At 37.7% G+C, this 19,135-nt stretch overlaps 1 protein-coding gene across 4 annotated transcripts in view; it reads right to left on the bottom strand.

Moving 5' to 3' along the window:
- The window catches only part of MARCHF8 (membrane associated ring-CH-type finger 8), a 111,105-nt gene that overhangs the window by 49,594 nt on the left and 42,376 nt on the right, over nucleotides 1-19,135 (bottom strand). For all 4 annotated transcript variants that reach the window (XR_009497945.1, XM_059899771.1, XM_059899773.1 and 1 more), the window contains exon 2: nucleotides 12,532-12,711. Coding sequence is in view for 3 of the 4 variants with exons in the window: in XM_059899771.1 (XP_059755754.1) it covers nucleotides 12,532-12,633 (102 nt within the window). In the remaining variant the exon portion in view is untranslated. The remainder of the gene's footprint in view (nucleotides 1-12,531; nucleotides 12,712-19,135) is intronic.

Here is a 19,135-nt window from a genome sequence, read left to right on the forward strand (position 1 = left end):
CTTCATAGTGCTCATATGAGGATCAAATGAATTAATATTTGTAAAGCCCTGAGAAGAACAGTGCCTTGCACAGAATAAACATGATATAAGTATATGCTATGTTAAATTAAACAAATCCTTAGCGGTAGCTTCACCTATTTAGATGCTGTAAAAATGGCCATATGTGAAGGGAATAATTAATTAGTAGATAACTGCACACTTCCACTTATTAGAGGGTGATGTATCAAGCATATTTACTGCAAACTATGAAGAATTTTCACATCTAGCGTTTAGGTAATATTTACAATAGAATTGCTTTTATACATAAGCACACAATTCATAGTACACTGGGGAAGCTAAGAGAAAGAAATTTGAATTGTATGTTAGCAGAGATAAATGAAAAATAAAAAACATAATGCAAACACAGGAAATTATGGAAAAAATGTATGAAATAAAAACATGTAGACATTAAACTCTCTCAATGGCAGGTCTAGACTCGGCTGAGGAGAGCGTTAGTGAATAGAAACAGAACACTGAAGAAATCAACCCAGAGTGCGGTGCACAGACACAGACAGGACGCATGGCAGAAGACACAGTGACCTTTATTCCCAGAAAGAGAATGAAGAGAATGGGGGAGAGGCAATATGTGAGGAAATAATGGGTGGAAAATTTTCAAAAGTGAAGAAAGGCCTGGGTCCTCAGATTCAAAAATTGAAAAAGCACACCTACGTCCCAAGCAAAAATGAGATAAACAAAAGCAATATCTAGTCACATCACAGATCAAAAAAGTTCCCGTTACAATACACTGGGGAGGCTGCCATCAGATCATTCACTGCATTCTGTGACATGGCTCTTTCCTGTCTCCCTGCTGGATTACAGGCTCCTTCAGGGCAGGATTCTTTCCAGTATGTAATATAGTGTTAATACCTGCTTGATGTATAAGTGAGTGAAAGAATAAATGTGTGGAGTATATTTATATTTGTGTGAAAGAATTTTTAAGGAGGAAACAGAATAACACAGAAAAAATATACAAATTTAAGTGTCCACGGGCAGGGCATTTCTCTTTGGACCTGTTTCTCCATTTGTGTAAAATAAAGGAGTCATCTCCATGATGTCAAATATAAAAGTCACTAACAACTATTATAGGATGCTATGGCTATACTATTATTTTTTGAAACCTCTGCATTTAAAAACCAATTTGGGTGGTTCTCTTATTTTCAACAGGCTTACTGACGGAAAATCTGAAAAATTATCTGCCTCCCAGTTATTTAATTCATAGGACAGCTGTAAGAGAATAGTGGCAACAAACCATAATCACTGAGTCCTGCAGTGGTACCAAGACAAACATATTCATGTGTCATTTTCACTTGATTTATACACAACACACTGAAGCCAATTGCCAGCGCTTCACTCCCATATATCCAAACTAGACTCCTCGTTTGACTTATGTGATATGGACTCTTACCTAGCAAACTCTTCCCAAACCAACATCACAGAGGTCAGCTACAGTCAATATGCACATCCTTCCATTTTCATACCCTAAATAAGTAAACAGCAAATCGTTATCAGTCCAAGACTTATGTGAGAATTGGCTGGGAAAGGTAAGCTGCAAATATATAAAATAGCCAGAACCAATACTGCTGGCTTTTGACTAAGAATATTTAAAATGGCAGGACCTCAAAGTTGTATATAATCTTATCTACATTTAAGCTTCAAAATCTATGTGTGCACAAGAAAATGTAACAGTTCAAACTGACCAACTTGTATTTAATGTTTGATAATACCACACTCTTTTTTTTTTTTTAAAGCGATCTTTCTCTGTTTCTTCCCAAGAGTTATCACTTTTTTTTTTTTTTTAATTAATAGCTACTTCATTTATTTATTTATTTATTTATTTAGCTGTGTTGGGTCTTTGTTTCGTGCGAGGGCTTTCTCTAGTTGCGGCAAGCGGGGGCCGCTCTTCATCGCGGTGCGCGGGCCTCTCGCTATCGCGGCCCCTCCCGTTGCGGGGCACAGGCTCCAGACGCGCAGGCTCAGCAGTTGTGGCTCACGGGCCCAGTTGCTCCGTGGCATGTGGGATCTTCCCAGACCAGGGCTCGAACCCGTGTCCCCTGCATTAGCAGGCAGATTCTCAACCGCTGCGCCACCAGGGAAGCCCCCACACTCTTTTTTTTATCATTAGAAAAACAACTAATCTTATTTCTTCATTCTCAAAGAAAACAAGCCTTACAAGGTAGAAAACAACGATTTAGAAAAGAATTACTCAAATTTGGTTCTTAAACTGCAAGCACACTGTAACTTCCTGTGTGTACTTGAGCAAACTAGAGTAGCTCCCAGCACGTTACAGTGACAGATTTGATAACCGGACAGGGAAAACATACTTGGAAGCAGGTTTGAAAAAACCACTCCAGGGACCAAGAAAAGGTAAACAGATGACAAAAGAAATCCTTATTTCTAGGTATGAGATTAGTCTCATGCGGCTCTTGCAGGTAAAGCACACAGATGATTCAAGAAGCCATGCAAATGATCTCATGGAGGGTGATGCCCAATCAAAGGCAATAATTTGGGACAGCTATATTTTAAAGATGTATATTCATCTCTTCATTTAAGCATACTTCCAGGAAGAAACTAGGCATGGTCTAAAAGAGAACAACCAGAATGTTGAGAGACTGAACTTTGTAATACATGAAACAATGGATTTTTATGCCACAGAATGTAAGACTGCCAGTTACTAGAAGAAAAAAAGTAGGGTTGTCAATAAGAGAAAGCTACAGAGAGTTAGTTCTTATACTGGATCTCAAATCTCTAGTAACCCCAAAAAGTACAGACTGTCTTTGGAAGTGGTGGGTCAGTACCATGAGAGATGCCCTAAAGGGGCCAAGAACAAGCGAGCCATGATGACCCAGAGAAGTTTAAGCATTAAAATGGGGGTTAGGCTAGATGGCGCTGGAGATTCCGAGATGTTAAAACACAGATTGTTTTCTCCAGGTTCCTTATATTAGGTTTGTATGATTTAAAGGGTAATAATTTATCTAGTAGAGAAAAGAGAATAATTATTAAGAGGTAAAAGTATGGTGATTATGCCTCAAAATACTGTTATCACTTGAACAATTGTGAAGCCATCTTTTAGATGTCAGGTAAAGACGAGTACAGTATTGGCTGCCAACATTCATATCTTTTCATAGCAAATATAAGTGTGTTCAGATGATCATCATCCTGATGCTACATGGTAAAATCCCTTGTTGACCTCAGAAGCAAGATGGTGAGCCCAACAGGGCCAGAAACGGAACTGTTTATAAATACATAAAAGAAAATACCACTTTCATTTCCTATGGAGTGTACTGTTTAAATGTAAGCTAATCACTGAATTACCTTTTTGTTTTTTATCCTCTTCGAGAGATACTGTGATGTGGACCAAATCTTTCAGTTTCCATACCAATTTCATTTTAAAGGGGTATAGGGCAGAAAGTTTAAAACTGTATTTCCTGGACAACCTTGCAATTTGGGTTCCAGACATAATTAGGTTGCGCTAATCCAATTAATCCATAATCAGGTTGTACTCACACTCAAAGCCTTGATTTGAAGATGGGACATAGGGAGAAAAGCAGAGGACAGAGCATCCACTTCGCTTGTTGAGATCATGGCACAAATGATGTGGTTCTAGAGCCAGCAGCTTCTTCCTAATTCAGCAAAGTCTGTAGCAGCAGCGGTAGCTTTCAAACCATGGTAAAGACAGTGACTTTTTTTTCACCAGAAGTATCAACAGCAACTTTCTGATTTGTCAGCTCCTGATCTCAGCAGAGTAGTCCAGGGGTGCTGGGACTTAGCTGTTCCTGGAAACCCAGTGAAGGCCTACTCCTCCAACCCTTCAAATACTTTGTAGGCGTCTACTTCCCTGTATTAAACCCCTCTCCTTAAACTACTTAAAAATCATGCTGTTGCTTACAGTGGACCTGGAGCCCTGTTAATAACAGGGTAAAATGGACACTGTTCTGAGATGGAAAGTAATTTACAAATCAAATGAAATGTGTATTTCTAAACACCTATTTGATGGCCAGATACAAAACTGTCTTTTAGACTTTTAAAAATACATGTTAATAATCCTACATAGTGCACAGAAGCACATTTTCAAATAGGCCTAGGGATAAGAAAAGACATCAAATAATGGGGTAAGGGGACAGAAGAATAAGAAAAACACGGACTTTTTTTTTTAATGGTGAAATTATTTGTATGAAAAAGAAAAGAGAACTGGTAAAGAATTTTTAAAAAATCTTAAGATAATCAGATGGAAATATATTCAAGATACTACAACTATGCTAACTTTTTTTAAATTAAAAAAAAATACTACAAAGATACCCATCACTTGGTATCTTAAGTCAGTTTTATTTTAAAATAAATTTTTAGAAGTTCAGTTTGGATCTTATGATCAAAAAGTTGAATAGAGACATGGAAGATATAAGAAAGGATCCAAACTGAAGTTGTAGAGATTCAAACTATACCATGTCTGAGATGAAAAACACACTAAGTGGAGTTAACGACAGATCAGACACTGAAAAACAAAAGATTAATGAACTTAAAAACATAGCAATTAGAATTATCCAAAATAAAACACAGAAAGAAAAATAAATTAAAAACATAATATCAGAAAACTTCAAGCCAGTTAATGTGTGTAATAGAGTCCCCAAATAAGGGAGAGGACAAAAAAAATATCTGAAAAATATTTCAAATTCAATGAAAATTGTAAACCCACGGATCCCACAAAACTCAACAAACCCCAGACGTAAGAAATGAAGAAAACAAAAAAGAAGAAAAAAAAAAAAGAAAGCTGAAAGAAGTCATTACCAGCCAACTCACAATAGAAGAAACATTAAATAATGAAAGTCCTTCACATGGAAGGAAAATGACAGATGGAAATACAGCTCTACTCAAAGAGATGAAGAACACCAGAAACGGTAGTTACATTATATAAGTGTAAACAGATATTTTTCTTATTATTTTAATCTCCTTAAAAATAAAAGTGCTTAAAAATAACATCTTATTCTAGGGTTTATAACATATATATAATAAAACGTATGACAACGGTAGCATAAAGACTGGGGTGTAGGGGGGACGGAATGAAAGTAAGGTTCTTATAGTATTTTTGAAGTAGTAAAGTATCACTTGAAGGTAGACTGTGACAAGTTAAAGATATATAATATAAACCCTAAAAAAATAAAATAAATAAAATTTTAAAATACTGAAATAAAGTTTCAGCTTATAAACCAACAAAGAAGAAAATTAAATCTTAAAAAACACTCAATGTTTTGAAGAGCAGAAAAGGGATGAAAAGGAAAACAAAGAACAGATAGGATGAACAGAAAACAAACAGGAAGACTTAACCTAACCATATCCATAATCTCATTAGATATAAATGGTCTAAACATCCAGATAAAGAGAGAGATTGTCAGACTGGATAAAAACACTCAACCATATATGTTGCTTACATGAAAAGCACTTTAACTAAAGACACAAATAGGTTAAAAGTAGAAAGATGGAAAAGGTGATACCATACTAATACTAATCAAAAGAAAGCTGCAGTGCCTGTATTATCACATTATTGACCAGAGATGTATTAATACGTCTTTTGTTACCCGAACGTTATTGACAGGAGACGAATCAATATCACTTACATAACAAATCACCAGCTGCAAGCGTTAGTTTCTGCAAAAATCCCCCAGTTAATAATGAGTTATTATCAAAGTAGAATTCAGAGCAAAGAATATCATTACCAGGGATAAAGATAATTATTTCTTAATAATAAGGGTGTTAATTTATCAAGAAGACCAAACAATCCTAAATGTTTATGCACCTAATAACAGAGCATCAACTCCATGTAGCAAAATTGGTATAACTCCAAGGAGAAATAGACAAATCCACAATTATAGTCAGCAATTTAATTACCACGCTTTCTAATAACAGAACAACTAGACTGTGAGGATTTAGCAGACTTGAAAACCATTGTCAATCAACTTGATGTGACTGACATTTATAGAACACTCCATCCAACAACAGTGGAATACACATTCTTCTAAAGTGTACACAAAACATTTACCAAAAGAGACCATGTTCTGGACCATGAAACAAGTCTTGGTAAATTTAAAAGGATTTAAGTTATTCAAAATATGTTTTCAGACCAAAATGGAATTAAATTAGAAATAAATAAAAGTAAGATCTCTGGAAAGTCCAGAAATTTTGGAAATTAAATAACACACTTAAAAATAACCCATGGATCTAAGAAGAAATGAAAAGGGAGATTAGAAAGTATTTCGAACTGAATGAAAATGAAACTCAACACAGCAGAATTTGTGGAATGCCATGAAAGCAGAACTTGGGAAATTTATAATCACTAAATCCTGTGATAGAAAATAAGAAAGATAAATAAATAACCTTGACTTCTACCTTAAAAAGCTAGAAAAAGAGGAGCAAATTAAACTCAAAGGAAGCAGAGGAAAGGAAATATCAGAGCAGAAATGAAACAAATAGAAAACAGAATGACAATAGAGAAAATCTATGAAACCAAAAGAATTCTTTGAGAAGATCAATAAAATTGATAAACATCTGGCTAGATCAGGAAAAAAATCGTGAAGACGCAAGTTACCAGTATCAAAACTGAACAAAACTCTCAGCAAACTAGAAACAGAAGGGAACCTCCTCAACATGTTGAAGAGTATCTACAAAACACATAGAGCTAATATCATACTTAGTGTTGAAAGAATGAATGCTTTCCCCCTAAGGTCACAAACACAAGGATGTCTGCTCTCACCACTTCTATTCAGTATAGTACTGGAGGTTTTCACTAGAGCAAGAAAGAGGGAGGGAGGCATCCAAATAGAAAAGGGCAGCATAAAACTATCTTCATTTACAGATGACATGACTGCCTATGCAGAAAATTCAATGGACTCTACAAAAAAGCTACTAGTGACTTTGGCAAAATTGCAAGATACGAGATCAATACATAAAAATCAATTTTATTTCTCTGTACTAGCAATGAACAAGAGGAAATTAAAATTTAAAAACAATATCATTTACAACAGCATCAAAAATAAAAAGTACTTAGGGATAAATCAGACAAAAGGTGTGTAAAGACCTATACACTAAAATCTATAAAACACTGTTGAGAGAAATTAAATAAGACTTAAAGAGGAGACATACCTTGTTCATGGGTCAAGATTCAATACTGTTAAAATGTCAGTTCTCCCCCAAACTGAACTACAGATTCAACAATCTGAACAAAAATCCCAGTAGACATTTTTTTTTAAAATTGACAATCTGATTCTTAAATTCATGTGGACATGCAAAAAACCTAAAATAGGCAAAACAAGTTTGCCGAAGTCTGATTTTCAAGGCTCATTATAAAGCTAGAATGTACATGACAGTGGGGTATTAATGTAAAGATGGGCAAGTCGATCAATGGAACAGAAGACAGACTCCAAAACTAAGCACACACCTATATGAGCAACAGATTTAAGGTAATGCAGTAAAGACAATCTATTTAACAAATGTTACTGGCACAACTGGATATTCATATAACAAAAAATGACACTGGATATGTATTTCACACAATCTATAAAAATTAATTCAAAATAGCTCATAGATGTTCATGTAAAACCAAGATTATAAAACTTCTAGAAAAAAAACATAGAAGATATTATTTGCAACCTTGGGTTAGGCCAAGATTTCTTAACAGAATGCCAAAAGTACAATGCATACAAGAAAAAAATGGATAAATTTGACTTCAAAATTAAAAACTTTTCATCTTTAAAAGACACCAGCAGGAGCATGAAAAGACAATCCAAACCTTTGGAGTAAACACTTGTAAAGCATATATCTGATAAAGGACTTGTGTCTAGACTATACAGGGAATGCTCAAAACTCAACAATAATAAAACAAATTGGTGTTTTTTTTTAAATGGACAAAAGATTTGAACAGACGGTCCAACACACAAAAAAGACATATAGATGATAAATAAGCACATGAAAAGATGCTCAATGTCATTACTCATGAGGGAAATGCAAATTAAAACCACAATGAGATACTAGTATAACCTATTAGATGGCTAAAATTAAAAAGACTGCCCAGGGCTTCCCTGGTGGCGCAGTGGTTGAGAATCTGCCTGCCAATGCAGGGGACACGGGTTCGAGCCCTGGTCTGGGAAGATCCCACATGCCGCGGAGCAACTGGGCCTGTGAGCCACAATTACTGAGCCTGCGCGTCTGGAGCCTGTGCTCTGCAACAAGAGAGGCCGCGATAGTGGGAGACCCGCGCACCGCGATGAAGAGCGGCCTCCGCTTGCCGCAACTAGAGAAAGCCCGTGCACAGAAACGAAGACCCAAACACAGTCATAAATTAATTAATTAATTAATTAAACAAAAAAAGTATTAAAAAAAAAAAAAGACTGCCCATACCAAGGGTTGGTGGAGATATAGAAGAATTGGAATTCTCATACTCCTGGTAGGAATGTAAAACAGTATCACTTTGGAAAACAGTTTGGCAGTTTCTATCTTAAAAAGCTGAACATACATATAGTCCCACTTATAGGTATTTACCCAAGGGAAAGGAAATATATGTCCATACAAGGGCTTGTATGAATGTGACATACAAGGAACCTTATCTGTAACAGCCAAAAACTGTAAACAATCCAAATGTCCATTAACAGGAGAATGGATAAGCAAATTGCGTAGGTCCGTACAATGGGTACTACTCAGCGAGAAAAGGAACTATTGATACACACAACGTGGATGAATTGCAAAAGAACTAAGCTATGAAAAAAGCTAGACAAAAAAGAGTACTTAATATATGTACATCCATCTTTATAAAACTCTAGAAAATGCAAACCAATCTATAGTGAAAGAAAACAGAGCAATGATTCCTTGAGGAAAGGGTTGGAAAGGGGTGGGAGGGAGGGATTACAAGGGACATGAGGAAACTTTTGGGAGTGATGGATATGTTCACAATCTTGCTTGTGGAGAGTTTCATGTGTATATATATTTCACAACTTATCCGACTGTATACTTTACATATGTATTGTTTACCGTATGTCAATTATTCATTAATAAAGCTATTTAAAAACAAACCAAAACATAATAAAAAAAAAATCTCGAAAAACGTAGAGATGTATCAAACCACAAAACAGGATAACTCCAGATAAGAAATTAATCAAATGCAATCAGATGGCAACAGATCAATTAAGAACCTTCTTGGACAGAGAAAGAAGCAAAAATCTGCAGTGTTGAGTCAGCAAAATAGGGCAATTTGGAAAAGGTCAATTCCAAAGGACCACAGTACAGAACTAAGGGGAATGAATCTGAGAATACACAATAGCCAAGAGAATATGGAAATTTAACGTCTAGCAGCAATCCTTGAGAGAATCAGAGTTTAGAGTTCATGATTAAAGGCAGAAGAAAAGGTTTCAGAATTGAAAGAAGATTTAAAGGCTCAAAAATCCCCCACAAGAACCAAAGAAAGCCATCAAGGACAGCAAGACTTAACCAAATAACTCCTCACACTATAAGAAGAAAGTATTCTGCAAAAAGCTATAAAAAATATGTTTCTTTTGAAAGAATGCAAACAACTACAACATCAGGTTTCTAAATGCAGACCAGAGTATAATGGCAATGAAGCAATACTTATAAAACGCGAAGAAAAAAAATATTCAAGAAACATTTACCCAGTTCATAAGTAACAGCAGAAGAAATCCTTTTATGGATTGCAAAACATTCCTCTTACCTCCACAGTAGTCCCCATATCATTAAAACTGAACTCATTCATTTATTCATCAAGTGTACTGACTACTGTGTAAAAGTCATTAACTCTTAGAATTGTAGATACGGGCTCGGGCAATGGGTGCTACAGAGAGAATCTCACATCTGATAAACATAGGTTAAAACTGTGTCCACGTTAACAGTTACATTATTTGATTCTGCGTAAACTGCGATGTTCCTCTCTTCTCACAAGATTCAGAAGGAATAAAATTGTTATTGATGTAATGGACTGTCTCAGGTTGCCAGCTTTCAGGTTCTGAGAACAGTGGATGATGGGATGGAAGGAAGGGGTGCCTTTGCATAGCTTCTCTTTCCCTCCTCTCCTCCTCTCCCAAGCACAAGAGGATCAGAAATTGTACCAAAGGATTTTGTTTTGAACTCACTGCACCTGGGAAACTGGATAAAGGAAAAAAGGCTTCACTGGACAAAAATTTACCTTCCAAGCCCATCCTGATACCACATTTCAGACTCTAGAAACCTACAACAATCATTTTTCAGAGGCTGTGCCAGCTGCTGCCAAAGCTCTTCTGGGGCTCTTCAAGCTCCTGTCTCAGTGGCTCTTCCACTACCTGCCACCTCACCTTGGCACCATGATTCCCAGAACTGTCACACTTGCCATCATGTATTCAAACTATTCCCCATATGAAGGTGGGGCAGGATGGTTCTTCTTCCCAATACCAATCAAAATCCCAATTCCATGAAACAGCTGGTTAATGCTACTTATTTAAACCTTAAAAATGGCATCAAATAGATCATATCATTCAGTAAGTATTTACTGAATACCCACCTACAACAAATCTGTAAGAGGGTTTTATACAAAAGAGATCTCTCTTCCTTGTTAAAATGTTGGACATCTTCCTTTATCTATTCCAAACAAATATGTATAGCTTCCTCATATATATACCAAGAAATTCCCGCCATCTGATACCCAAACTCGACACTGCAATGAATAAGGAACTAACAGCCTCAACTTAATACAGGCAAGCACCCTAGACCTAGGAAATGTTCTACTTAATGGTATTTAAGAATCCATTTGGGCTAAGAAGGATTATAAGAAAAGACTATTAATTTAACCGAACCTTAAATGAAGACTAACAAATGAAAATTGATAGAACATGGGAAAGATATTTAGGGATATTTTCCCGTCCCCAGCATGTTGTAAAAAAACTAAAATACTGAAAATATGACATTCTGAAACCATCTACCCCACCACTACCCCTAGTCGGACAATGCTGGCCACACTTCTAAGAGTTCAGCAAAATGGAAAGGGTGCAGACTGACAACACAAGCAATGAAAAAAATCCCACAAACTAAGACTACAGAGACCTTTTCAATTTACCTGGCACCTTTTCATTTTCTATAGTCCATGTACTTTAAGAAATACGATAGATTCTTTCTTTATTCTATATGTAATAATGGAAAGAATGGTGTTCCATCAACTATAATGATTCAACTTCACACAAGACATCAATTCTTGATTTAACAAGGATTCTTTAGAGTCTTGGGCAAAGATTAAGTTTAACTATAAAATAGGAATGCTCTAAGAACTAAGGAGCAAATGTTTGTAAAGCACACTGTAAAGGCAAGAAGACAGCAGGGGTCATCTCTGATTCCTCCCTGTCCCTCCCCACATTCAATCATCAAGCCCAATGGATTAATAATGTAAATCTCTATCCCCACTACGCCTATCCTAGACAAAGTCACCATCAACTTTTCCCTAGGCCAGATATCAGCAAACTACAGGCTACAGGCAAAATCTGACTTGTCTCCTGTTTTTGTAAATAAAGTTTTATTGGAACACAGTCATGTCCATTCATTTATATATTGTCTTTGACCATTTTCATGCTACAATGGCAGAGTTGAAGAGATGTGACTGTCTGACCCACAATGTCTAAAATATTCATTATCTGGCCTTTTACAGAAAAAGTTTGTCAAACCTGACCTAAGTAGGCTATTAAATAATTCTCTGACTGGTCTCCCTGCCACCCATTCAATTCATCCTCCAAACTGCAGGCTGGATGAAAGATTTAAAAACACAAATCTGATCATTCATTCTTTTGCAAAGTAATCGAAACTCCTTTAGGTAACTTCTATAACTTTTCCAACCTCCTATCTTGCCACTACCCATTCAACCTTTATATTCCAGTTATTCTATTTTAATATCTTCAGATCCACCTTGCTCTAACCTTTGGCCTTTCAGCATGTCCCAGGAACACTCTTTCTCCTAGCTAACTCCAGGTTCGGGGTCTCCATGTACATGTCATTTTTTCAAGGAAGCCATTCCTGGTCCCTTGGGCTGGGATTAGGTGGTCCTGAACTTCCTCCACCACTGACCTTACTAGATTCTAATGCATATTTAATTGTCAGGCCCAATCAAAAGCCATATGAGAGCAGAGGTAGACTCTGATGTTAACTATGACACCCTTGCAGCAGGCATATGTTTTTGCTCAAATAAATTCATCCTTTGCATCATATTCTGAGAATCCAAAGAACTTTTTCTCAGTGATTTAGCAGAAATATTTAACCAATGAAGATAAATAAGTCATGATATAATCATGGCAGAATAAGTTGATTGCAAAATCTGAAAACCTAGAAACCTACAAAAAGACAACTTCTTCTGAGCAAAACTGTTCACACCATGTGCTTTTTAAATTTATTATTAGAGAAAACTTGATCGTCAGAGCTTATTCTAGACTGTATTTAATGAAAAGAACAAAAATAATGAAACTAAGAAGGGTATTCCCCCAGTACCTGCTCTTCCCTCTCCTTTTCTTTGGTTTTACTTCTGTAGACTCTAGCAGAGGTGGCATCCTGGGATGGAATGGCAGAGATCTGATGCAGTGGCATGCTCATCCCAGCCTCCTGTGTGGTCTTCCTCTTTACGGAAGAAAGTCTCCAGTGGTAGAGTCATTTTGGGCCATGGACTTCAAGCTGAGAGAGAGAAAGGAAGACAAGACATAACTGAGCTAGAACACTTTAAAAATTTCCAACAGTGAGATTAGCATTTTATATTTATATTCATATTTAGTTAAATAAGTTACAATGTCTAACATAAATACTTCGTCTTCAAAAATGATAGAAGATGAATGCCTATGGCGAGAACTGTAACATTTTTTCTCATGTAATAAGATGGGAGCACCTGAAAGAGGCTGGTGTAACAGGTACATGGGAGCACCTGAAAGAGGCTGGTGTAACAGGTACATGCATAATCAGATATTAATTTTCCAATGGCTACTTAGGTTTTAAACATAGCAGTGTTATCCTTTATTTTAAGAATATTTTTGAAGTTACACATTTTTTTTGAACAAGCATTCATCCTGATATAAGTAGTGATCCTTCCTTAAGATCACTGCCCTTGAGTCCATATAATGGTAATATTAAAAGTTAAAGAAGTCTGAAATAAGTTTAAGATATCTATGATCCATGCTTAACCTTCTAAAAGTCTAGACTCTCTAGACCAGTTTATTGGCAAACTTTTCCCGTAAAGAGCCAGAAGTAAATATTTTATACATTGTGGGCCATATTTGTTTCAACTACTCAATTTTGCCAATGTAACAAGAAAGTAGGCACAATGAGTTTGTAAACGAATAAGAATGGTTATGTTCCAATAAAACTTTACTTACAAAAACAGGTGGCAGACTAGATTTGGCCCACGGGCCTGGAGTTTCCTAATCCTGCTCTAAGAATATTCCAGGGAAGATGAGGGTCATCACAGACATTCCTGGGACCATAAAAGGCTGCCTTAGGTAAAATAATAGTGTCCGAATAAGCTATATTCATGATTCCAGGCAGCCCTTACTTTTTTTCTGGTTTTCTCCTACATTCCTCCAAAGTACCTAGTAATTGAATTGTGTGTTCTCTATCTCTCTGCCCCCACTGAGATCTATCAAACTCTGTATACAACCAATTAAATATAAATTACCCAAACTATCCATAATGTTTAACACGGTAACATTTCACTCTGTTTGAATTTTAACAAAGGATGGAAGCCTTAATCCAAAAGAATGAATCTCTAATTTGGGGATTTTCGTTTATTAAGCATGTATTGGAGGTGGGGCAGTAGACAAGGAGGGTGAACAATAGGGCCTGACAACCCTAAGTACACATCTGTCGAGCAGCCATTTGTTCCACCTCTCCCCTACCTGTGCTCTGGACCAAAGATAGGTGTTTGTGTGGCTGATCCCACCTCTGACAGTGTTACTAACCACACCGAAGAGCAACAGGACTCACAAAAGCAACTTCTTCCACAGGACTCTGATCAACAAGCAACAGGAAGGAACAAGAAACCGGAAAGGATCAACACACAGGAGAAAATAAGCTAAAAGAATATCCTGTTTTTAAAAAGTCTAGTTTTATAATAGTTGGATGATCACTCATAAGCAATAAAACAGGAAAACAAGAGTAGGTAATATTAGTATCTAGATATTATATCCAATAATAAATAAAATGTTAATGTCTAGATATTACATATCACCTACTCTATTTCAAGCCTTTGATGAGGCTGACACCAGATGGAACACTGTACCCAAACAAATGGTCTGAATATATGTGTTTACATTACATAAGACAAGAAGCACTCACTGCTGCGTTGTCTTACACTCTCTGGAAGATCACAAGAGTCAGTAGTGAGCCGTTTTTCATCACTAATGCATTAAAGTCCTCTGTCAGAGATGACAAACTCCATGTGGCCTCTTAGAATACTTAGTCAAACTAACCATGCCTAGAGCCCCACCACATAGCATGCCAATAGCTGCCTTTGGTGCTTCTGGTATAATCATCATTATTACATCACTGGTACTTGACCATGACAAGCCTGGAGAAGACTATTTATGCCATAGAAACACAAATGTGAGAGGGTTTTAAATTTTATCACAAAGTTTTGAAGGACCTCCCTCATTACAGCCATGTAAGCTACTCTTCGGATATGTACCCCTATCTCTAGGTACTAGACCTGAAAGTTTGCCTGAAGCAATCCCTCTCCTATGTCAGACATATTTAGGATAAAAATGATAATTTAAAAAACCAAACTACAAAACAAACCATACCACTCTGTATGTAAAGGTTCATATGAAAATCATAAAGCAGGTATTACTCATACTAGTTTCTTCACATAATTTCCAAGTATCGCTTTCTATCAATTCAAGTCATGTTTAATTAAGAGCAATAGTTAAACCTCTGCACTATGCCTGACAATCCAGGCAGGAGGACTTCAATTCCACTAATGCTACTTTGCAAAATACAACACACTTAATATGAACATCCATATCTAGAAGAACTGGACTGACAAAACTGGTTGTTTAAGAGTATGGAAATGAATATAACATGTTCATGTATCAGAAGCCTTACTATTGTTAAGATGGCAATTCTCCCAAAATTGATCTACAGATAAAGCAATCCCTATCAAAAACCTTCTGACTTCTTTGCAGAAATTGGAGAAGCTGATCCTAAAATTCATGTGGACCCAGAACACCCAAAACAATCTTGAAAAAGAACAAAGTTGGAGAACTCACACTTCCTGATTTAAAAACTTACTACAAAGGAATGGTAAGAAAACTGGGTTCAAGATGGTGGCATAGGAAGATCCTAAACTCACCTCCTCCCACAGACACAACAAATATACAGTTACACAGGGAACAAATCCTTCTGAAAAGAACCTGAGAACTGCCAGAACACCTGCTCCACAATAAAGGATACAAGGGGCTCATCAAGACAGGTAGGAAAGGCATGCTCTCACCAAAAACCCCACTCCCAATATGGTGACCCACAATCAAGAGAAATCTTAATAAAATCAATCAACAAATCAAGCAATAGGCAAACAAACAAATAGATGGAGCTTCTTCCCAAGGAGTAAGGGGTTTATACCCACACCAGGCACCACAACCTTTGGGTCTTGCAACAGAAAGAAGAGCCCCCAAAATGTTTGGCTTTGAAAACCAACAGCGCTTATGTTCAGGAGTAACTCAGGATGGCAGGGAGTGAAAACTCTGCTCTTAAATAGCTTGTGTAAAGAACCACTTGCCCCAGGACCCAGCGCAAAGAGCAGCAGTTTGTAAAGAGCTTAGACCATCTGTGAGGGAAATTCACTTAGTAATCTTACAGCATCTGCCAAAGGGGCAGAAGTCTGCTGGGACTCTCCAGGGATGGAACGCTGACAGATGGCATTTTTACAGGCTCCCTCTACCTTGCTGGCACTGGCAGGCACCATTTTTGCCCTCTCATTCTAACCTGCTAAAAGCAGTGTGTGAACATCCCTGCTCAAGCCACAGCACCAAGAGACGCAGCTCTTGAGCAGCCACACACCTCTATTCCACTCGCACAACCCCACCAAAGCCAACAGGCATTCACAGCCTGCACAGGGGACATCCATTGAGCGCCAGGCCCAGGCTGACAGGAGGACTGTGTTTCTGGACCCCATAGACAGACCCAAGTGGAAAGAGAGTTCAAGAGACAACGAAGAACTAGGGCAAGGTTAAACAATAAGGTTCACTTCCCACATAGAGCCATCCCTTCAAGACAGGGTAAGATAGCTGCTTCACATGATACACAGAAACACAGACAGTCAAGCAAAACGAGGAAATGGAGGAACACATTCTAAATGAAGGAACGAGATAAAACCCCAGAAAAAAAACCTTAATGAAATGGAGATAAGTCATTTACTTGATAAAGAGTTCAAAGTAATGGTCATAAAATGCTCACTGAACTTGGGAGAACAAGGGAGGAAGACAGTGAGAAATTCCACAAAGAGACAGAAAATATAAGAAAGTTCCAAACAGGACTCACAGAGGTGAAGAATACAACAACTGAACTGAAAAACACACTAGTGGGAATCAACAGCAGACTAAGTGATACAGAAGAACAGATGAGTGACCTGGAAGACAGGGTAGTGGAAATCTCCAAACAGAACTGCAAAAAGAAAAAAAGAATTTTTAAAAATGAGGATAGGGCTTGCCTGGTGGCGCAGTGGTTGAGAATCTGCCTGCCAATGCAGGGGACACGGGTTCGAGCCCTGGTCTGGGAAGATCGCACATGCCGCAGAACAGCAGGGCCCGTGAGCCACAATTACTGAGCCTGCGTGTCTGGAGCCTGTGCTCTGCAACAAGAGAGGTCGCGATAGTGAGAGGCCCGCGCACCGCGATGAAGAGTGGCCCCCGCTTGCCACAACTAGAGAAAGCCCTCGCACAGAAACGAAGACCCAACACAGCCATAAATTAATTAATTAATTAATTTTTTTAAAAAATGAGGATAGTTTAAGGGACCCGTAGGACAACAGCAAATGCTCTAACATCCGCATTATATGGGTCCCAGAGGAAAAGGGACAGAAAACAGATTTGAGGAAATAATGACTAAAAACTTCCCTAACCTGGGGAAGGAAACAGACATTCAGGTCCAAGAAGCAAAGAGTGTCCCAAACAAAATGAACCCAATAGATCCACACCAAGACAGATTATAATTAAAATGTCGAAAGTTAAAGAGAGAATCTTAAAAGCAGCAAGAGAAAAATAACTAGTTATGTACAAGGGAACCCTCATAAGACTATCAGCTGATTTTTCAGCAGAAACTTTGCTGAAAAGAAATGAAATACGGGTACATGCTACAACATGGATAAAACTTGAAAACAGAAAATGAAAGAAGGATCACATATTGTATGATTTTGTGTGAAATGTCCAGAGTAGGTAAATCTATAGAGACAAAAAGTTGATTAGTGATTGCCAAGGGCTGGGGTGGGGATTGGGGGGAGGGGGGCAGTGATGGCTAGAAGGGTTTCTTTTTAGGGCAATGAATATATTCTAAAATTTATTATGGTGATGGCTACATAACTCTTAAGTATACTAAAAGCCATAGAATTGTACTCTTTAATAAGTGGATTGTAATGGATGTGAATTATATCTCAATAAAGCTGTTTTTAAAATATGAAAATAATTAATATGGATTAAGATAGATAAATTTTTATTTTTCCTTTGTGCTATCCCTAATGTAATTTATCTGATGACATGGAGATGGCCATTGTTAGCCTATCATTCTTCTGGTTTTAAGAAAGGTAACGTGAAGTATATAAAATTGGCAATCAGAAACTTAAGTTCAAGTCATGACTCTATTAAATACTAACTACGTGATGCTGGGCAAACTGATGAATTTCAAAGGCTCTGTTTCTTCATCTGTAAAACAGAAAGGTAATAATCTCTACTCAGTTCACAGGGTTATTGTGAAGCCAAGTTAAGATTATGTCCATGTACACAAATATCAGGGTTCTTAGCATCAGCACATTTTCCAGCCTGCTTTTTCAAGCATCTGCAACGATGCCTCTCACTGCTTCACAAAGGCCAGTTTGTTGGCTTTGTCTTTCCAGTACTATTTTCTGTCCTTCTCTACCTCAGTCTGACACAAGATATATACAACTGGGACCTCAAATCCTTTCTGACATTTACTTAGGACCTCTAGCAGCATGACTCTGCTAGAGGGGATGCAAGGCTGACAATGCTATCCCTCTAAGGGGAGAGGTAGGAAGGCCCTATCCAGAAGACCATCCCAGGAGCTTAACAATCAAGCTGTTCTATGTGCTTTCCAGATGGTCAAGATAAGCAAAGGATTCTGCCCATTCCAACAATGCTTGGGACAAATACAGACGACAAAGAGGCAGCCAGAAGACACAAGATGCCAGTGGCAGCCCCCCCTGAGAGACGGTCACCCCGGGTCTACATGCCTCCCTGCACACAGGGTACCAGGCTCCAGCAGCGCCCTCCTCCTCCCCATTGTGAGCTGCTGAATCGCAGTATCCTGACTGGCACTCTAAATAAACAACTTTAAGTTAAGCCTGTTTTTAACAGAAGAACATTTCACATAGGAAATGAGAAGCCTATGAACAGCAGCTAGCAGACACAAAAAGAAAAAAAGCAGTACGAGTGAGGAGACCAGCTGTAATACACAGCACTGAATGACCCAGGCCAGATCTAGAACAGTGAACTTGGAGGGAGAAGAGAGACCATTTGAAAAGGAGGACTGACATAATCTGGTGAGGGATCTAAACCGTCCCCTGGTTTCTAGCTATGCAATCACAAGACCAGAATGCAGAGAGGACTGCGAGATGCAGGAGGGGTTGGCCATGGGCACACTGAGCTTGATATGCCTGTGGGAAACCCAACATATGTACACAGTGCACACTGGGAGTCACCAGCATACTGTGACACCTGAATACACAGGAATAGAATCTGGTTTCCAAGAAAAACCTGCAGAATCAAGCATTTATGTCATTAGATGCTATAATCAAATGATAAAACCTAACACCTATACAGGATTTTAAAACCTTTTAGGAAAAAGCAAAGGAAAATCCCTAACTATCATATTAAAAAAAAAAAAC

Source organism: Balaenoptera ricei, chromosome 16, assembly GCF_028023285.1.
Source record: "Balaenoptera ricei isolate mBalRic1 chromosome 16, mBalRic1.hap2, whole genome shotgun sequence".
In the NCBI taxonomy this organism is placed as follows: domain Eukaryota; kingdom Metazoa; phylum Chordata; class Mammalia; order Artiodactyla; family Balaenopteridae; genus Balaenoptera; species Balaenoptera ricei.